The 23,169-nt window shown below is 38.4% G+C and overlaps 1 protein-coding gene across 1 annotated transcript in view; it reads right to left on the bottom strand.

Moving 5' to 3' along the window:
• The window catches only part of dlc1 (DLC1 Rho GTPase activating protein), a 477,663-nt gene that overhangs the window by 351,109 nt on the left and 103,385 nt on the right, over nt 1-23,169 (bottom strand). Inside the window, exon 3 of the mRNA XM_069924597.1 lies at nt 11,104-11,253. Within this exon, the coding sequence (XP_069780698.1) occupies nt 11,104-11,253 (150 nt within the window). The remainder of the gene's footprint in view (nt 1-11,103; nt 11,254-23,169) is intronic.

Here is a 23,169-nt window from a genome sequence, read left to right as displayed (position 1 = left end):
CAAAAAAAATCAATACAAATGTATGTGGCACATAAAAAAGAGAGAAAAATAAGTGAGAACCCCCCCCCCCATATATCACCCCGACACCCTCTAACCCCCTACAAAAGAGAAAAGAGAGAAAACAGAAGTAAAAGAAAGGGACAAGAGACCCTCAAGAGGGGTGCCTATTACTTTAAAGTTTCTTGTAGTATATTGAGACCTTAAGGAGAAAGGGAATCTCAGAACTTCATTGAAATATTTACACCCATATTCTGTAAATATGGGCTCCATCTCTTCCAAAAATATTTCCCAACTTACAGATGTTTGATGATCATCCTGAATATTTTAATATATTTCTTCCTTTACAACCCTCTCTTCCACAAATCATTAATTCATCCTGTGGTTTAATTCCACAGTTGTTCTCATACTTTCCCCAAATGCCAAGATAACAAGTTAGAAAAATGCATTCAAGTATTAAGAGAATTGTGAAAGTGATCATTTTCTGCAAATTGCAGTTTTCCTTTATTTTGGCTACTTCAGGAGTTTTTGCACAATAAATGATTTTAATCAGTAAATTTTAAACCCTACCACACTGCCAGTCGTCGATTTTGTCAGCAGTGCTAATATTGTGATAATGTTCAAACATTATGGGTCAGAGCTGTGTGCGTGTGACTGGTGGTGAAAGTATTTCCATATTACGTGTTTCTATACATTTTAATCCATGTTTATAGAAAGTTCACTTTTGCCAGTGTGGTGCTTGGGAGGATGTATACTTTTAATGAAGGGAACTTTTGTTTGAACTTGGCACCTACTCAGTGAAATACTTTTCTATAAACCTAAATATGCCACCAATGAATTCTGCAAGCAAAATATATCAGTGCATATTCTCTCACCCAGCAGCAAAGATGGCAACTCTAGAGCAAAAATAGTTTGTATTTACAGAAGTCCCTAAATACAGAAATGTCTCACTTCACTTCAAAGATGGAGTATTCAGGTGCTGGATTGTGAAAGATAGATCAGGAGAGGGCTGGGAACTGTAAAGTAGATGTCTATGAAGGTGGGGTAAGAGATGGAGTGCTGAAGATGTTCATGCAAGGAGTTGCAGTTTGTGGAGGTGAGATGGCTATAGGAACAGAGGATATTCAAGGGAGCAAAGGCAAAGGGACGACAGAATACAGTGACAAAGTGATGAGGTTTCACCCTGTATCTCAGAAAGTAATTGAAAGCTTGCATCTTGTCTTGATTTTCTTACTGTGATGATAAAGGAGGAGCAGAAGGTAGGAACACACACACACACACACACATATATATATATATATATATATATATATACACATACACTACTTTCACCTTTTGTTGGTTGCTGCTTGTACCATGACAGAGAGCACTCAAGACCAGAAAGAGTACAACACACTTTTATTCAATAAGATGGACTGTGGACTGAACTGGGATTTTGGCGGGGGTCCAGGGCTTATATTGGGATATGCGGGGTGGGGGGACAGAGTCAGGGGAGGAGCCAGTCCTTAGAGCATCACTCCAGTAGTGAATTTCCAGTTCACTACATTCACCCCTTCCTTTTGAATGAAGCCTGGGGGTGAAAACAGAGAACATTGGATAGTCAATTTTTTTACAACATTTACAAGTTTAACCTGTCAGGAGATCTGGAAATGTCGGCAGAGCTCTACCTGTCAGCTGGCCCATCTCCAGAGACTTGGCCAGTAGTACGTTGTCAGACAGTGCCATGCTGCCTTTTTCCAGCAACCGCTGCCAAATGTATTTGGACTGCACCCCAGAGACCAGAGCATCCCGGATCTACTCATCCTCCTGTTCTTGGGCTGTGCCGTCCTCATACCTCCAGTTCCTCGCGATTGCTTGTGGGATGAGGACTCACCAGGCCACAGTTTCCATTGCAAGAGTTGATGCCTCGATAGGATGACACTTTGGAGCGTCATGTAGTGGGTCTTCAGCTTTTCAACAACTGCTGCATATCATACAGCCCCTGTTGATCACGGATCCTTTAGGTCTGACGCGAGAGTGGAGCACTGACGTCTTGACCTCAACCATTGAGTAGACCACTTGTGTGACTGACAGGTACATTTAGAAGCACTCCAGCCAGTATGCGAACTCTTCCGGGGCCTCCGGGGACAAAGGGTCGATGAGGAACATCGCCGGATTCAACTGCGCTTCCATCCTGTTCTTATTGAATAAAATTGTAGTGCGACAGAGAGCACCAAATACCAGAGAGAGTACAACATGCTTTTCTTCAATAAGAATGGCACACATGGTCTGTGGACTGAACTGGGGTTTTGGCGGGGATCCAGGGTTTATATCGGGATATGCATGGTGTGGAGTCTGGGGAGGAGCCAGTCCTTAGAGCATTGCTCCAGTAGCGAATTCCCAGTTCACTACACTGTGCTAGTGGTTTATCCTCCTGGTTTCAGTTGTCCTAGCCCTGAAAACCTAAATCCTTGCTCTAACAGTCAATCCACTTGACTGAAGAATATGCATCTTTTTTCTTTTTTGTTTGAATATTTTATTTAAACATTTAACCATACATGCATTCAAATATTTCAAAATACAGATGTAATAATGTCTTTAATATGAAATACATGATGATAATACAATTCTTGTTGCAGCTAGCACAGGTATCCCCTATTTAGGGCTTAGAATCAAAGTCAGTAATTTATTGTCTGTTACCATATGTGTTGATAGAATCGTTTTACACCAAATATTATGGCAAGGCCTTTCTTTTTCCAGTTGTGCGTAATTACATTCACAAGCGGTCAAAGATCGGGACGCATAAGCCACTGGTTGTTCCCCTTTTTCCGTCACCTGTGACAACACCACTGGTGAAGCATGCACCACAAGGGTCACTTTCTTTTCTGTGTTGTAGTCGTCAAGAGCATTGTCGCTTGATGTTGGTAGTTCTTTCAAACACTTGTCCGCGTTACTTGTTTTGGTCTTTCCAGGACTATTTCTTTTCTTTTAACAATTGGTACAGAAGGCTGCACAGCAATAATCTGTTTGGAATATGATTCCAATAATGGTTAATTAAACACAGGAATAACTGCAATTCAGCTCGATTTGTTAGATTGGGTGCTCTGTGGACAGCTTCAGTATCTATTCAGACTCCTTCACTATTAATTGTAAAGCCTAAATATGTTACAGAAGGTAACATAAATACACATTTGTCCAGGCGCAGACAGATGTTTGCTTGTTGCAATTAGGTTAGGACCCTTTCTAGGTTAGATAGGTAATTATGATGTCATCAAAGTCGCATCCTAGATTTATGCCATGCAATAATTTACCCATGTCCACTTGAAATATTGCCAGGGTTGCTGATATTCCATATGGTATGTGGGTATAGGCAAATGAGTATTGATTGCCACATTTTTCTTTGAGGCCTCATTCAATTCTACTTGCTCATATCTTGGGATAAGTCCAGTTTCATGAATTTCTTACCCCCATTCAGGGCCTGGAAAAATTCCTCAGCTTTGGGTATAGGATGCTCAGGTATTTGTCGAGTCTGATTAATGGTAACTTCGTAATCAACACAAATTTGGGTTTGTCCATTGGCTTTTTGCACTGGCACGATGGGAGCTGCCCAATCACTGTAATGAGTTCTTTCCAGGATCCCTTCATCCATTCTGTTAAGTTCTGATTCAGTCTTTCCCTTTAGTGAAAACTGTAACATTCTGGGCTTACGGAACATGATTTCAAGTGTAACTTCGCCTGGACTCCTTGGATTTTCCCCAGGCCTTTTTCAAAAACCATCTAATATTTCTTAAGCACTTGATCCAGTTTTGGCTTGGCCTCATCCTCTAGGTATATGTTCATTATGGATCCAATTTCCATCCAAACTAGTTGAATGTGTGATAACTAGTTTCTTCTTGGTGTCAATGATGTAGAAGGATAATCTTTTTGGTGTCTGTCTTTTATATTCCATGTTTACTTTGTATTTTCCAAACACTTTGACTTTCTCCCCTGTGACCATCTTTAACTCCATGTTGCACTCTTTAATGGTGAGGTGATGTAACAATCATGTTTTTAAATTTACTGGCATAAACAACACTGCTGTCCCCGTGTCCAACTCCATTCAAAGAGATTCGTTGTTGATTTTCACATGGGTGTAGATTTCTGATTTCTTATCCTTAAATCCATGAATATACATTACTGCCAGTCCCTTGTCTTCCTCCGAATCATGAGTTCCACTGCTAGGGCTTTCATCCCTTTCATCCACGATTTTTACTCCGAGGGGTGTTTTCCGTATCTAGATCTTCGCTTTTTCTCCTTTTTTCCCCTTATTGATACTTTCGTGGACATTTGCATCTGATGTGCCCTCTTTTTCACATAGATGACATCTAACTTTTTTGAAATAACAATTATCTGGACTGTGGTTGTTTTTTCTGCAGTGGACGCATTCTTGGCGGGAAAAGTTTCCTACCAACTGTGGTTCGCTTAGCCAATGTCTAAATTGCTATTGGCCATCTTGAAACCCAAGGCTCAATGCAGAGAACAAAGGAAAAGAGGTGGGAAAAATGACTCAAAATGGCAGAAGGACAGTTAAGGGTGACATCTTTTGTTCTTAACTATTACTGTCTGGCACTGCGATCTGCTAAAGTCATTACTAACCAATTTATAAACATATAACCATATAACCGTTTACAGCTCAGAAACAGGCCATGTTAATGCTTTGTTTCGGAATGCAACAAACTCACATAGACTAAGCAATCCAGTCAAATATTCACTTACAGATTCACCTGTTTTCTACTTCCTAAAATAAAATTTTTGTCTTTCTGCCATAACTAGTGGTTTGGGACATACATGTGCTCCTATTATAACAAAAAATTTTGCATAAGATTTGTACCTAGTCTTTCAGGTGCTAACAGAGATTTTATCACTTTAAGTATCTTGCTTCCCACTTGTCTCAGAAACAGCTTCATTTATGGTTCAAAACTGGTGTGTTGGTAATATTATGGTCACGACAGTGTTGATTAAATTTTTCTAGATAGTCATACCAATCTTCTTCTGAGTCCATGAATTTTCCAAACTGTCCTTCTGCCATTTTGAGTCATTTTTCCCGCCTCTTTTCCTTTGTTCTCTGTATTCAGACTGTGGGGTTCACTGCTGTGGTAGCCTTGTGTTTCCTCTTTAAATCTTCTCTCCAACATTTGAAGCATAGAGGAAGTTCGTTCCGATCCTCGTCGCCAATCTGATGTGTTTTCTAGTTATAGAAATACACTGGCACGTGGAGGTGTGGTGCTTCATTCATTCTTTATTACTAAATTAAAATGGTTCCCCGCAGCCCACAATATATATACGTGATGATGTCATATGTGATAATGTCATATGCACGCAGGCATATATTCACAGCAACAAGCATCTCCTGACTTTAGTGTATTGCTAGAATGTGTTCTATCCATTTCATGACCCTCCATTTGCCAATCTTCCCAGTTAATTAAGATTAATGTTGCTGGGAATCACTTTAACATTGAATAAATTAATCCCTGCCTTGTTTTTTTTTAAATTTTTTATTTTTCACACCATAAATCACATTAGCCATGATATACACTTTTTCTTTTTCACACATATACAGTGACTTTTTCTCCCCCACCCTCCCTCCTCCCAAGCCACCCCCCTACCCCCCCTCTCATCCATTTTAGGTATACAATCTAGGTCGCATTAAGTCAGTCAGACAATGTTGTCATTCAACAAAAATACACCAGAAATTCTACTGAGTCCATTCTTTTCTTTCCTTCTCCTTCCATCAACTTAGGTAATGTTTGTCCCCGGTAGGTTTTCGCTATTGTATTTAATGTAAGGCTCCCATACTTGTTTGAATATTTCAATATTATTTCTTAAACTATATGTTATTTTTTCTAATGGAATACATTTATTCATTTCTATATACCATAGTTGTATTTTCAAATGATCTTATTCCTTTTCTTTTGGGTTTTGTTTCCTCCATATATCCAAAAGTTTCATTTCTTGCATTGATTTAATTATGAATTTGGTTACTTTGTTCTTCCTGTTAATTTTTTTCCCCGTTTTATCCATATTTGGATCCAAATTCAGGTTGAAATCCCCTCCTATTAGTATGTTCCCTTGCGTATTAGCTACCTTCAAAAAGATATCTTGCATAAACTTTTGATCTTCTTCGTTAGGTGAATATATATTAAGTAGATTCCAAAACTCCGAATATATCTGACATTTTATCATAACATATCTCCCTGCTGGATCTATTATTTCCTCTTCTATTTTAAATGGCACCTTTTTACTAATTAATATAGCCACTCCTCTTGCTTTTGAATTATACGATGCTGCTGTTACATGTCCTACCCAATCTCTTTTTAATTTCTTGTGCTCCAATTCAGTTAAGTGTGTTTCTTGGACAAATGCTACATCAATTTTTTCCTTTTTCAGTAAATTTAGTAGTTTCTTCCTTTTAATTTGGTTATGTATTCCATTAATATTTAAAGTCATATAGTTCAGCGTAGCCATTTTATATTTTGTTTATCTTCTCTTTCCGTTTTTCCATCATTACCTTTCCTCCTTTTCCATTTCTGTTTTCTTATTTTCAACTCTTTATAAGACAACATTCCTACAACATCCAACATTTTCCTTATTCTCCTATTTCTATCTTCTTTATCCCCAATCTCCCCTTCCCCTCCTGAGTTGTCCTTTATCCCTTGTCGGACAACCACATCTCCCCTCTCCATTTGGATTTGCGAATCCACTCGCAACCGTCAACTGATTTTGCAGTGACCGCTATTTTCCCCCACCCAGCCCCCCCAGAAAAGATTTCACTTTTCATATGTCACAAAGGTCACTCTTTTAATTCCCTCCTTATTCTCTCTATTCCATTACCTTCCCTTATTAATTCTTGTCTATACTATCTATATTTTCCTCTAAGTACAGATACATTCACGTATGCACCTTGTCTCTATTCACTCTTATACCTCTTTACCCGCATACATATCAATCGTGATCATTTTTACTCTCATTACCCGTCTTCATCCCTCAGTCTATTTTTGTCTTTACCCACATACATATCAATCGTGATCATTTTTACTCTCATTACCCGTCTTCATCCCTTAGTCTATTTTTGTAATTGTTCTGCAAATTTTCGTGCTTCTTCTGGATCCGAGAATAGTCTGTTTTGTTGTCCTGGAATAAATATTTTCAATACCGCAGGATGCTTTAGTATAAATTTATACCCTTTCTTCCATAAAATCGCCTTTGCTGTATTGAACTCTTTTCTCTTCTTTAGGAGTTCAAAACTTATATCTGGATAAATGAAGATTTTTTGCCCTTTATACTCCAGTGGTTTGTTGCCCTCTCTTACTTTTTCCATTGTCTTCTCCAGTACCTTTTCTCTTGTAGTATATCTTAGGAATTTTACTAAAATAGATCTTGGTTTTTGTTGTGGTTGTGGTTTAGAGGCCAATGCTCTATGTGCCCTTTCTATTTCCATTTCTTGCTGTAGTTTTGGACATCCTAGGGTCTTAGGGATCCACTCTTTTATAAACTCCCTCATATTCTTGCCTTCTTCATCTTCCTTAAGGCCCACTATCTTTATGTTATTTCTTCTGTTATAATTTTCCATTATATCTATTTTTTGAGCTAGTAGTTCTTGTGTCTCTTTAGTTTTTTTATTAGATTCCTCCAATTTCTTTTTTAAGTCTTCTACCTCCATTTCTGCTGCTACTGCCCGCTCTTCCATCTTTTCCATTTTCTTTCCCATTTCTGTTAAGGTCATATCTATTTTATTCACTTTCTCTTCTGTGTTGTTTATTCTTCTTCTTAAATCATTAAATTCCTGTGTTTGCCATTCTTTAAATGACTCCATGTATCCTCTAACAAGAGAAAGTATATCCTTTACCTTGCCTTTCCCTTCTTCTTCTAATTCACTGTACTCTTCCTCTTCTTCTTCCTCTGGGTTGGCCATCTGTTGTTTCTTTGTTGCCCTTTTCTTCTCTTCTTTCTTGTTTCCATTGTCTTCTGTGGTCTCTTCTTGCTGCAGGTGTTCTGCAGCTGTCATTGCCGGCTGTGGAGATCGACTCCCCAGCTGGTCCCCCCTCCCGTCGGTGTGTTTTTTTTCATGCGCATCTCGCATGCGCGAGGAGTCGCGCATGCACGGTTGCGCACTTTTACTCGGCTCTGCGAGCCATTTTTGTAGTCCTATTTCTACCGACCTGAGGAAACGGGCTTCTCTCTCCACATCGGGCCTCTTTGGACAGGTAAGGCCTTCTCTTTCTTCCTCCGTTGTCTTCTCTTCCTCTCTTCTTACCGTTGATTTTGATTTTTCTTTTTTTGTCGCCATCTTCTTTCCACCTTTATACTCACTTTTCTTTAACTTTTATTTCTGTGCCTTTGTATTTTCTCTTGTTTTTCCCGACTTTTCTGGAGAGGGCTGGAGTTCACCGTCCAGCCACTACTCCATCACGTGACTCCTCCCATCCCTGCCTTGTTGAGCATATTTTTTAATCCATGTCGCTGACCCCCATTTCCCACAACTTTATCCATTTCTCTTGATCTCCTCTGTGTTGGCCATACTCAGTTTCAAATTTGCATTTTAAATATTAAAGGAGATTTACTACAGTAAATAAGAGAAACAAAGGCGAACATCAAAAGGTGACTTGAGGACAATAATTTGTCATTCAGCTGTGACAAATAATTTTGTTCATTTGAAGATGGATCATCATATTGGGCCGAATGGCCTTCTGTGTTATAACTTTAATCATAGCCAATGTCACATCACATTCAAGAGCACAGTAAAGCTAGAAGAAATGACATGTAATGTGATGATATGCATGCCTTATCCTAACTCCAGCTGGAGTCACAAGTCTGCACATTCCAACAGGATGAATGCTGGAAATAGCATAAGAATTCAGTTCACTGGGATTTGTGACTGCTACTCCCGTTTTTTTTTGAACACCACCACAAGATCAGGACAAGATGCTTGGTTTACTTTATGCTGCTCTTTGTGGCAAGTTGAAAATTGACATGGCGTAAAAACTGTGAAGTTCTGAGGTGAATGAGAAATTCTTGAATCTTATATCATTTGGCTGTGTGAGACAACGCAAAAGGTGATGGCCAAGGAATATCATTCATCTTAAGAGGATTATATTTTTGATAAGATAATAAGCATCATATTCAGAATGTGCCTTTACTACGAGTTTCAGCAATCAAAAATGGGGGCTAAGTGCTTCAAAAAATGTGAGTCAGATTTGGTTTGCCTCTGGCTGATGCTTTTATTGGCAGTTTCTTTCTTGGTGTCCAGCTCAGTTCTGATTTCAGTAGCTGCTCATCTCGGTCCACAGATCAGAGACAAACTGATAGGAGAGCACAGAACTGAGGGACTACAATGTGCTTCACCTCTGGCCCCGCAGGGGCTGGTGTTAGTAGAGTGAACTCATTCACATGAATTAAGTAGTAAGGGCAGGCAAGCAGTTTATTTCTGAATCAATATTTTATCTTAATATTGATTAGTTTAGAATTGTTAATTAAATTATTTCTACACCATTTTAAAACTATTTAAGTCTAGAACATTTTTAAAATATCCAACATTTATTGTTCAAAGACCTTTGATGGTCATAGCACCATAGAGTCATAGCACAGAAAAGGGTGCTTCAGCCCAACTTGTCCATGGTGTCCAAGTTGCCCATCTGAGCTCAGACCACTTGCAGACCCATGCCCCCTATCCCTCTAGGGTTTTGTGCCGAGGTCCTCAAAGGTCAGTGAATTCTGGTGGGGAAATGGGGTGGGGGGTGGTAGAGGGGTGTTGCTGGGTGGGGGGGGGGGAGTGGAGGTGCTCTTGATTCTTGGCCTGGGGCCTAGTCATCATTGTAGTCTGTTCTATTTTGCAGGATAATTCTCAGGTTCAGTGATTCTTCTCATCTGGGTCAGGCTTGATGGAGGCAAATTCAGGCAACGGGGTCAGATTCAGTCTGATCCAACCCATATCTTTTTACTCAAAACTGAAAGGGAGAGTTTAAGGGCAGCCTACTAGATTGTTATATAATCCATCAAATAGTCACACTGTGAAGATTTTGAAGTACAGTATTTAGATAAATTCTTGAAAGGCCAAGGCACAAAAGACGACAGATTAAGTGCTGTCATTGCTTTGTGATGGTTGTCTTGTACACAGTAGGCCGAAGGGCCTGTTTCTGCAATATATGACTCAATAACTGTAAAGTGGTAAAAACTTGCAAAAAGAAACTGCTTGAGGTGAACAATATTAAATTGCTTTGACATTTAAATGAGGTTGATATTAAGTTGTTCTGGAGAGGATATCATTGTGATCATTTTAGATTGAATGAAAACAGCGCACAGTGGTTCAGTGGCACCTGACTTCTCGGATAGCAGGAAATGGTGCTGTTAGTGGTGGTGGACCAACAGCCATTAGGATGCACTGGAATTTCTTCACCATCTATTTCCTTCAAGTAGCACTAATATGAAATAGGCATTAAATAATAACATTCTATTCAGCTCTGTATGACGTAAGTACTTATGAAGCAAATAATTTAATGTGTATATGTATGGATATATAAACTATGGAACTCAATAAAATCTGATAGATGTGTTGAAGTTTCAGCAGATTTTTATAATGACGCCACATGTCCTTTAAGTACTACAACTTTTCACTCCCATTTCCTTTCCTAGGAGACCATGCAAGAGGTCTATGTCAACATCTGTAAACACTAATGTTTTTGTGGTGACATCACCCCCTTGCCAGTGCACAAGTTCAAGAGGCAAATGACGTAACAGTTTTACATTTGAGAATATAGTTGAAATGGTGCCATTAAAAAGTGATGCTATTCAATGTTGTAAAATGAAATTAATAGCTTTTGAAGAAGCACTCTTTGCTATTTTAATTCAAAGTAACATTGTATATAGTAAGTTAGAACAAATAGTTTCTTCAAAATTGTCAGAATTTCCTTTATACACAAGACTAAATCTGATCCTTTTCAGAACAAATGCTTAGATCGTGTTGGAATTTGCATCATGAGATGAATGTTTCAAAATTTGTAAAGTAACATTCACAATATAAACAAGATGTGGTTGTGATAAATAATGCTTAAATATAATATTAAATTGTTATTGGAAACAAAATATGCTCACAGGAATATGCCTTCTTTTAATAGTCGGAGTATTGGATGGAGATGAGCTGGTGCTGAGAGCATTTTCAATGTCTTGATCAAGCTGATCCAATTTCATTATGAGCAGTACCATGGAATCTAATCGTGATCGATCTCGATCGTCCCTGATTTCCTAAGAAAACAGACCACACGATCACAATTTGTAGACACTGATTTCATAACGTTATAGAGCATGGATTTATCCCATTCAGCCTAAAATGTCTTCAGTGACTCTCTGAAGGACTTCACTACTTAGATAAGAAAAATACTTACTGAAGCATCTTCCACTTTTATAAGCAATTTCCATGTGCCTCATTGAATATTAGGTCAGAACAGAAATCAGAGCTGCTTCCACTTTAGAAAATTGCATTTATTCTCGGAGAATTTAATGTCTGTGGCTAAATTGTGGAACTCTCTCCCCAGGAGATAACGGTGGGCAAGTGATTAAATGTATTCAAGAAGGAGATTCATCAGCGGCAAAGGAATCAATATATTACAAGAAGGCAGACCGAATACCAAAGCTGACGTTCAGCCATGATTATCGTGATTGATGCAGCAGGCCGAAATTCCTGGATGACCTCCTCCTGCTTCTATTTTTAATGTTTCTATGAATTACTAAAGATGTTGAAGTGCTGTGTTACAGTAAGAATGCTGTAAAACCATACAACCATGGAAAACTACTGTCCAGAAATAGGCCATTTGAGCCGTCTAGTTCATGCTGAAATATTTTATCCCCAAGTCCCATCAACATGCATCTGAATTGTAGCCCTCCAGACCTATACAGTACCTATTCAAATTTCACTTAATTGTTAAAATTGAACTTTTGTCCAACATTTCTGTTGGCAGCTTGTTCCACACTATCACCACTGTTTGAGTGAAGAGGTTCCCCTAAATGTTCCCCTTAAACATTTCACATATCATCCTGAACTCATGTCCTCTCATTCTTGTCTCACCCAACCTCAGTAGAAAACGCTTTCTTGCATTTTCCCTATCATTTACTCCTCATAATTCTATATACCTCTATCAAATTTTCTCTAATTCACCAATGCTCTAGGGAATAAAATCCAAACCTATTCAACCTTTCCCTATAACTTAGCTCCTCAATGTTGTGATTTCTTGATATGAATGTTGTCGTATTCATCACATCAAGATGTTGCCAAGATAAATCTTTCTTTGAATACTGAGATTAGGATTGAAGAATCACTCATTACTATTCCAGCAGCAAGAACTTGTTTAAATTAATAGACTGTAGTTATGACTGGAGATTCCACTCGGCTAAGAATTGATGATTTAAATATGTAAACATCCCAAAGGCAAACAAAAACATTTTAAAGTTTGTAACAGCATCCTGTATAATTGACTAGAGGAAGTGCATGCAAACATAAACTCTTTTCATTGTGGTTTTAAATATATTCATTGCAGTGATGGCAAACTCAAATTTGCAAAGAAACATAACTCATTTGCAACTGCTGTTCTCATCAATTATAGCTCTCAGACTCTTGAAAGAACTACCATAATTCATTCTCCCTGTTGAAATATCTTGCATTATCATCATCTGTTTCAGTTTGTCTGAGCAGACTGCACAATCTTTTCCCTTGAGATTATCAATGATACTCACTGGAAATATACAACAGTACTGTAAGTTGGAAAGTGTATTTTTCAAGTGATTATTTTAGTAGTAACTAATGTGGTACAAAATAATATTGAACATTGTTTTAGAAAGACTAATCAAGCCAACATCTTCCACAGGCAATAAACAATTTAGCCACCATAATCCAATGCAAGCAATTAATTACTTATGGAAAAGTTCTGTCAATGTAATTCCTGAATATCCACTTTATTGTCACACTCCGAAATACCTTTCCATCCCAATTTACCACTATTCAATTGCATCTGCTATTCTAAACAAAACATCTCTTAGCATTTCAAACCACTGGTTGTAGATTACAGAAAAAGTACTTATAATTTCTTGCCCTGTTTCCAATCATGTTTTAATGATACTTGGTTGAAGGAACTGATTGCCTCTGTCATGATTTTCAGTTTGTAGCTTGATCTCCTTATTTTTTGATCAGTTGGGAAATATTCTCCTTGTTTCTATTTCTTATCATGGAGCAAGGTCATTTAAAGCAAGCTTATAAGATCATGGAGAAAAAAATATTCTGATAGGTCAGAAACATCGAAGAAAGTTGAGGAACAGCACCCCATTTTTAATTTGGGCACTTACAGCCTTCTGGACTCAATCTTCAACTTCGTCAACTCATTGGAATTGGTCAATTCTGCAGCAAGTCATCATCCAGAGGTGATATTCGTTCAGTTTCCCTCTCTCTCCATCAGAATTGCCTGAGCTTTTGGGTATGTCCCAGAACCCTTGGTGACAGTTCTTTGTCTGTATTTTACAATCATGGCCTCATCGATGCAATTGACTGGGTAACACCTACATCTCATCCTCATGGCCCCCCATGGCTGCATCCTGTCAGAGGTAATCCACCTGTCCTCCGCACCACCTTTTCTGGAACCAGTACTTTATTTTATTTCTCATTCGAAGTTGTTATGAAGGGTCTCCCTGCACATATTTAATTTGGACGGGTCACTAATTAGGAACCTTATCTCTCCCTATCCCCTTTTATTGCTGTGATTTTTTTCAGGGTATGGGCAATGCATTGTTTAGCCAACATTGTACTTTCAGATTTATCAGTATCAATTTTGTTCCTACTGAAAATTTCTTCCAACTCAAACTCAAAGCTATGATGTAACATGCACTTGAGGACTGAGGATTAAAATATGATCCATGTATCCAATATTTTAGTTGAACAATAAACTTTCCAATCTTAAGTCTTTTTTGTGGTTTTATGGCCAGAGTTCAGACTTATCTAGAAGTATAGATTATCAAAATCAAGTAATGCTTTAGATCTTCTCATATATGTTTCTAATAGAAACAAGTTTCTTCCTAAACCACCCCATACAGTGAGGTATCAAATCCTAGGTCCATCCTTTGAAGATGAATGATGTATTAGAAGGCAGGGTGTCTGAAACATTACAAAATATTCCAAATCAGACCTTACAAGTGATCCACAAATTATGACATAAACTTGTTTTGATACAGTCATATTCGCCTGAAAGAGAATCAATTTATTTTTGCTTTTGATGAGTTCACAAGAGTTCACTGTTGACAAAGAGATGTTTTTCCATTTAGCCAAAGAACATGCCTTCAATATGCCACATCTTCCAGCCTTCCAAACATCAAACATGAAAATAAATCTGCAGTATGTCAGCAAACCCTAGTTATCCAAAAACAGTCTTGCTAATTTTTAAATTCAGTATGGAAAGAAGAATGAGAAAAATGTTATTTTTTAAAATGATGAACAGAATAGTTGGAAAATACTAAACCAAGTTCAATTTGTTCTTACACTAAGATAAACAGTCAAATATTGTGCATCCGAATGGCCTGTGATGCTGATGGATTCCTGTGCAACTGAGGGAGTGCTGGAGATAAATCTATGGAAGTGGCCAAATGTAAACTCAAGGAATTCCTCCAATGGCATGAACATTGAATTTTTAAATTTTAGCATCTGTGTTTCTGAATGAACTGTCTTTTGTTTCGCCCTCTCTTATTTTTAGGGGCACTGGGCAATACTCATGGTGACTCTCATGTTTGGCTTATGGCAGACAAAAGTTGAAATATATGATGTACATTACATTTTTTATGTATTATGTGACAATAAAAGGAAACTGGAACCTTGATAAACAAAGTTGTGCTAATTTTTAATTTGGTGTAGAAAGACGATTATTTGAAGAATTAATTTTTTAAAAATCATAAACAGAACAGTTAGAAAATGCTAAATAAAATTCAAATTGTTCTTAAAATAAGACTAGAGGTAAAATGTGGTACTGAAATAATTGGTGAAGCAATATTTAAAAAAAACTAAATAACAGTCTTACACCGTGCAATATTGCCTGCTTTCTTTTTTAGCTCTGTGACATTATGTTCAAACCTGTACCAAGGCAGGAAATTGGAACTAGAAGTGAGAACAGTTTAGGTCAGGGTGAATTTGCAGAGCAGACTCAATGGGCCAAATGGCCTACTTCTGTTCCCTTTATCTTGTGATCTTGTGAACTGTTTCCTTGTTTTGTCATTATAATCCCATCACAGCAGGAATAGTAATGTAAGAAAGAGAGTAGATGTGGTAGTAACATTACTCAATACAACAGTGAGAGAAAATAAGATGCTATTTTTCACAACATCTGCTACTTTTTAATCTGTTATATGCATTGTGTTCAGACAATGAATGGCCTCTGAATGGATGCAAGGCATTTGATTTAAAATCTGATTCTGCTGTAAAATCTAGATTTCTTAGATACTGTTTTAGGTTCTAGCAGGGAATGTGGGTGTTTGGAAGGGAACTGGGAAGCATATTGAGGTCTTCTTATTCTTCCACCCAGAGTTAAAGGGATGTTTTCAGGAGGAAGTTCTATATTACCCCAAGAATTTAGTTTTGCTGTGCCTTAACAGAACCTTAGCTGTGATAGACAGATCCATTTCCATTGTCAGGATAAGTCCAAATGTAAACTCAAGGAACAACATATCATATTCCTCCTGGGCAGCTTAAATCCAATGGCATGAGCATTAAATTTGAAAATTTTGGGTAACCACCACCTCTACCAGTTGGAAACAGTCTTTTTCCTGCTCCTGTTCTTAATTCTCTCTTTAACTTCCCCTCTCCCTTCCTAGTGCTCTCCTCCCCTGCTTGTCTTCCACCTTCTTCAGTCCTGTACCCTATCAACTTGTTAGGTACACCTCAGCTCCTCTCGTCTCCCTTTTACCTCTGTTTATTTTCTTGATGTCCCCTTCCAACTTTAGCCTTGATAAAGGATTCTGACCTGAAACTTTGGCAATCTTGCCCCATGGATGCTGCCTGACCTGTTGAGTCTCTCCAGCTCATTTTTGTATTTTTGTACACATCAAATTCTAGCAGCTGCAATTTCTGTTTCTTTTTTTTCAGGCAAACTGATAATGATTAGCAGTTATATATCTGAAGTGATAATGGTCTTTAAACGAGATAGGGCAACTTCAGGAAGAGGATTGTAATTAATATGGGAGATATTGTTCATGAAAATAAATCAACAGTAACAGTAACCAATGGTAAGAACTAAAGACATAGAAAGACAAAGTTATAAAACAAACTTGGGAGCAAAATGAACTATTACAATGTATTAATTGAGGATAGGGCATGTCTGCTGTTCCAAACAGCATCTGCCAAGATTCACCAACATTTTGTAAGGCATAATTGGAACTAATGACGCACATATCACCTGACAAGGCAGGAGACAACACTCCATGGTATTCAACATTGTAATAATATTTTGAATCACATTACAAGGTCAAAGGTTATTTCCATTGGCAAGACAGTCACTGACCAGAGGGTAATTATTTATGACAAATGGCAAAGAAGTATGGTGCACTGAAATATCCAAAGAGGAGTAAATTAAATTGAGCAAGCTTCAGCGATTCAGAATTCACCATACTGAAGCATCAAAAATAACATGCAAAGGAAATTGGATAAATAGTTCAAAAGGAAAAAGTTTCAGAGTTTTGGTGATGAACAGGCAAGTGTGACTAATTGGACAATGCTTCCCTGGATCCAGCATGTACATGATAAATGGCCCTCAGTTTATCATTCTGTGATTCATTTCTTTGATGTTGCCTTGTAATCTATGAGGTAAATGCTGTATCATTTTTACTCTTCAATCTGCTCACTTTATGGTTGACTACAGTTATCCCACAGTTATTCCTTCCTTGAACCTGGCCAACTACATCAAAAGTTTCACTTCAAATGGACAGAATCTTTCATACCACCAATTACAATCTTCTCTACAATTCACAGTGCTTTCAAGGTTTGAGTTACCATGGGACACTTTCCTCAGATCTGAGGACATTAATTCATTGCATTTCTCTTTTTTTTTCTATTATATAATTTTTCATCTTTGCTACTATTGACATGTGCTTCAATCTTGATGATTAGCTAAGTCTATCGAAAGTATTTTGAAATTTCACATCCACCACATTTCCGTCAAAGTCCTTTTTTTGTCTCACTAAAAATCATTATTAAGTTAATGAAACATGCTTTTCCATTAACAAGTCCAGGCTGGCTTTATCTAAGTGATCCATACTATCCAAGAGTCTGTGAACTCCGTCTCCGATCATTGTTTCTAAATGTTTCTTCATCACAAATGTTAAATTTAGCAGTAATTACAGAATTTATCATTATTTTTGGATAAGGGTCTAACAAGAGTGCAATCCATCATTTCTCAAGCAATAAACCTATATCTGAAGATGTTTGAAAGATTATAACCAATATCTTTGAAATTTCCATCATTATTTATTTCTCAAATCAATATATTTACTTTGGGAGCAAATAATGCTGATGGTCTCAATGAGTTAGGCAACATCCATGGAGAGAAATGGACAGTCAATGCTTCAAGTCAGGACCCTTTATTGAAACCATTACTCTCCATGGATACTACCTGATATGTTGACCCCCCCCCCCCCAGTTTCTCAGTGTTATTTCATAAGATTCCAGCATCTATTCTCTAGAATATCACTAGAAATTGACTTAATAGTTAATACTTTGACTAGCAATCTATGACGACAGTTACCGATCTCCCCCTTCTATTCACATTCTCTTAAGACCATGGCGAATTCAAGGAACTGGGGACAGAAATTGTCAGAGTCTCTTCTCACCTCACACTCACACTTGGACAGGTTGTGTTGATGCTACCTGAGAAGCTGAGGAGGGAGGTTCCAGTGATGAAAGGCATTCATTGGTGGTCCAAGGGTGCCTATCTGCATCAAGGAATTGGCAAGCCACCTCGATAAGTACACTGCCATTGTCACTCACTTCATCAGTAAGTATGTAGAAGACTGCATCACCAAGAAGATGGTCAAGGGATTCCCTAATCAGAAACCATGCAGGAACTCGCTGCTGAATGTCAGGTTAGAGGCATTCAAGTCAGGATACCTGGCCCTGTACAAAATATCCAAGTACGATCACTGCAAGATCATCAGGGAAGTCAAGAGATGGCATTGCATAAAGCAGGAGTCCCAAGAGAACATCACAAACAAACAGGGCATGCAGGTAATCAGAGTACAAAACAAATCTGGGCAGCACAGGATGCAATTACCCAACACTCCCCAATGAGCCAAACACATTTTATACTCACTTTGAACAGGGAGTAGAGAAGTGACATCCACATCAATTGCTACACGTGCTTTGTACCTATGCTCACTGTTGCTGAATTCAGATCAACCCTCTGATTGGTGAACCTGCCGAAATCAACTGGCACAGATGGATTATCAGGATGTGTCCTAAGAGTCTGTGCAATGTATTCATAGATGTCTTCAATCTTTCTGTGCGACAGGACAAAGTCCCCACTTATTTCAAGAAGGCCACCAGCATGCCAGTACAGAAAAAACACAATGATGGACCCAACTGGTGGCTCTGTGGTGAGACTGGTCACATCAACTCTAGCCTATCAGCCAGCTTTGACCCACTTTAATTTACCTACTGTCCAAACAGATCCACAGGAGACATTATCTCCCTCGCTCTCCTGGAACACCAAAAAGACCTGATAGATTACTATTCATAGATTACAGCTCTGGCTTCAATACCATAGTCCCTTGTAAATTCACTATCGAACTTGGAGATTTAGGCTTTAGGTCCCCTCTCTGCATCTGGATCCTTGATTTGCTGCCTAACAGACTTCAGTCTGTGAAGATAGGTAACAACATCTTTTCTATGATCACACTCAACACCAGCGCCCCTTCAAAAATGTGTATTCAGTCCCCTACCATACTCCTTCTACACCTGCAACTGTAAAACCAAATACCATTCCAATTCCTTTTTCAAATTCACTGATAACACCACAGTTGTGGGCTGAGATTCAAATAACTAGGAGATGGGAAACAGAAAAGAGATTGAAAGTCTAGTCAGATGGTGCCTCTACAATCTATCTTTCAACAAAGGAATGATCAGTGACTTCAGGAGAGTGGGCAGAAGCCACACCACTGTCCACATCAATGGTGCTGAAGTGGACAAAGTGGATAACTTCATTCTTTTTAGGAATAAACATCCCCAGTGTCTTTACCTTGGGTAAGCACTTTGATATAATGGTCAAAAAAGTGCACAAATGCTTCTACTTTCTTAGAAGACCACAGAGGTTTGGTATTTTCCCCTTGTCCCTCAACAATTTCTACATGTGTACCATCAAAATACTTGTATCACAGCTACTCTGCTTAAGATCAAGAGAAAATAGCAAATGCTGCTCTGAACATAACACAAACTTGCCTTCACTTCAAGGACCCCATCTACATCTTCTGCTGCCTTGGAAAGGCAGCCAACACACTGAAAGACCCATCGCACCCTGAACATGTCCTCTTCTCCTTCCTCGCATTGGAGAAAAGTCTCAAGAGAGTGACAGCATGCATGATCAGGCTTAAAGCCTGACCTATCAGGCTCCTGAATGGATCACAGAAATGTGCTCTCATGCTGTCCTTGCTTGGTTCTAGTTGTCTATTCTCTTCATTGTAACTTTATACTCTGTAATTTGTGCTCTTAAAATGGCCACATGAAGGTTCAAGGGGACTAGTTAGACTGCTCACAAATAAACTTAATCCACTCTGCTGCATTCCCATCAATTTGGACATGTCCATTGTAAATAAGAGAACACATCCTCTAAGTGTGTGCATTTTTATTCATGCATTTGGAGAACAAGAAAATAAGAATGCACTAATGCACGGTAAATGCATGAAACCAAGATTCAGCTTCTATCTTTCTCAAATCTTTCTCAATTCAAATTGTGGGTCTAGGCTGGGCCTTTAGTCTCTTGAGTGTAGGAGGCTGAACTATTATCATAAACATGGGGAGAAAGTGAATAATCACAGTCTTTTTATCAGGATAGATGATTCTTGGATTCTGGACGTAGGTTTAAAATGAGAGGAGAGAGAATTAAAAGGGACCTGAGGGACAAATTTTTCAGTCAGATGGTAGTCTGTCTCCAGAATGAGCTAATGAGCTGCCAGAGAAAGCAAGTATGCATTCAAAAGATATTTAGACAGATACATGATAGGAAGCATTAAGGCGGATATGGGTAAATGCAGACAAATGGGACTCTCAGAATGCCAATTTGGTTGGCATAGATGAGTTGGCTGAAGGGCCTGTGTGGCTCTATAAATGACTCATACAGTTTTCAACAACCTCACATCTTTATGTTTCCCATTTTGGTGTCTCTGTGCCTCAGTAAAAAAGGATGAACACAGTTCTCCTTTCACAATGTGATCGGAGTACTGCTCATTTTGAAGGATGTCTTTTCTCACATGATTCCTGTTCTTGTTTAGTCCTTGTAGTTCAGGATTCTAATTGTTTTGTTCATTGCCATTCTGCAATAGGTCTCAGTTCCATCAACAGGAAGCTCAACAGCACCCATAGAGATCTGCTTAGTACTTATTTGTTTTTCTGAAGAACCTTGTATTTACTCAGATTGAATTTTGGCTGCTTTTTAAAAATTGTCCAATGATATATTTTATTCAATTCTTTTGTACTTCTTTATTCATATGAACTCACTGTTCCTCCAGGTTTTGTATCATTTAATTTTTGAACAGATTGTAAAGCTTTTATCTCTTAAATTCTCAATACAAATACAAATGCAATGGGGAATATTTTGCTGTAACAGGCATCCAATGGTATCTACCATTTATATTTTCACAGTGTATTTAGCTTTATGAGTTTTAATGATGATGCATATGCATTGTACACTATATATTTGCACCATAATTCTTACTTGCTGCAGCTGAACAGGTACTTGTGAAGAAAAATTATAATAGAAAGTAAATGTAATTACATTAAAAAAGGCATAAAATGCATACATGACATAATAAATATTCACAGTAATCCCAGTTTTAAGAAAAGAACGTCCTTTAGTGAAGTCTATGATTAATGTACCAAGGGAAGGTTCAAAAGTCTGTTAAGTGTTGGAAAGAAACTGTTCATGAACTGTGAGGTGGTAGTTTTCATGCGTGTATACTTTCTGCCCAAAGCTAGCAGTGAGAAGAGTGACCTGGGTGATGGGTTTCTTTATGCTGTTGGCTGTCTTCTTGAGGCAGTGACTCATGTAGATATCTACATCGGTCAGGAGGTTAGAACCTGTGATGTTTACTACCTTCTGCAGTCTTCTGCATTCCTGGGCATTTGAATTACCAAACTAGGTTGTGATGCAACCAGTCAGTATACTTTTCACAGTGCACCTGGGAAAGATTGAGATAGTATCTGACAGCATGTCAAAGCTTCTCAAACATCTTCACATGATTCCCGTGTGCCTTCTTCATAATTGGCTCAATGATCCAGTTGCAGAGGGATGAACAGAGTCGCAATCCTTTAGTTTGGTCATGAGTTATGCCAGGAAGATGAATTGAATGCAGAGCTGTAGTCAATGGTCTAGATGATCTAACACAAAATTGTGGGTCAGTGAGATGGCATCTACTATTGACCTGTTGTGGTGAAGGCAAATTGAAATGGGTCCAAATCCTTTCTGAGATAGGAGTTAATTTGCTTCAACCTCTCAATGCTCTTCATCTCAATAGATGTTAGTGCCACTGTTGGAAGAGTCTGAAAATATCACAAAAATTCCAGCCAGTTCGTTTGCACAGATTTTAAGGACCCTGCCAAGTATATGTCTGGGCCAGACACTTTTCGATAACTTGCATCCATATGGTTCTGATTACCTCAGTCTCAGAGACTAGGAGCACAGTGTCAACGGGGGTTTTGGAGGCTCATGAGGGCTCTTCATTGTTTTATCAGGAAGAAGTGTTCCATTCAATATATATATAAATAAGAAAAAGAAGATTGCTCTGAAAGAAACTAGGGGGAATGTAAGAAATAAATCATTTGTTGTTTTAGAACTGCTGGGAAGGAGATGACAGAATTGAAATGATTCGTTTTCAAAATTGGAGAGTTTGACCTAAAGTAACTAACAATTATTGCAAAGTTAAATAGATTTTGGATGTTATGGGAATCAAATGATAATAGGTTATGGGAGGAAGAGATACTGATCTGCTCTGAATGTTTTAATTTGTTGTATTCTTATGCTTTGATCACATTATTAGATTCAGATTTCAGATATATAGACAGAGTACATACATGACATCACATACAACCCTGAGATTCTTTTTCCTGTGGACGAGGCAGAAATACCACTTAATGGCAGTGCAAAAAAATGGACTCAATGTAAACATGTAAACAGATAAAGAAATATAAATGAACTGACTGTGCGAGAGAGAGAGAGAGAGAGAGAGAGAGAGAGAGAGAGAGAGAGAGAGAATATAAAAAAGTGGAAAAGTAAGAATCTTTAAATGAGTCTCTCATTGAACTTATTGTTGAGCAGTCTGATGGTGGAGGGGTAGCCGCTGTTCCTGAACCTGGTGGTGTGGATTTTGTGGCATCTATACCTCTTTCCTGATGGTAGCAGTGAGAACAGAGCATGTGCTGGGTGCTGTGGATCTTTTCTGCTCTCTGATGGCAGCATTCACTGTAGACGTTCTCGATGGTGGGGACAGTTTTGCCTGTGATGTCCTGGGCTGGGTCCATTACCTTTTCAAAATTTTACACGCAGGGGTATTGGTATCCTCATACCAGACTGTGATGCAGCTGGTCAGCACACTTTACACCACACATCTATAGAAATTTTCCAGGGTTTCTGGTGTCATACCAAACCTTCGCAAACTCCTGAGGAAGTAGAGGCACTGTTGTGCTTTCTTCACAATGCCATATGTGTGTTGGGTTCAGGAAAGAGCCTCCGAGATAGTGAGCCCCAAGAATTTAAATTTGTTCCCCCTCTCCACCTCTAATCCCCCAATGATCACTGGATCGTACACCTCAAATTTTCCCTTCCTGAAGTCAACAATTAGCTCCTTGGTTTTGGTGACATTGAGTGTGAGGTTATTGTTGGTGCCCCATTCAGACAAGTTTTCAATTTCCCCCATGTATGCTGAGTCAACACC

Source organism: Narcine bancroftii, chromosome 3 (assembly GCF_036971445.1).
Source record: "Narcine bancroftii isolate sNarBan1 chromosome 3, sNarBan1.hap1, whole genome shotgun sequence".
NCBI lineage: Eukaryota > Metazoa > Chordata > Chondrichthyes > Torpediniformes > Narcinidae > Narcine > Narcine bancroftii.
This window is presented reverse-complemented; position numbering and strand designations above follow the sequence as displayed.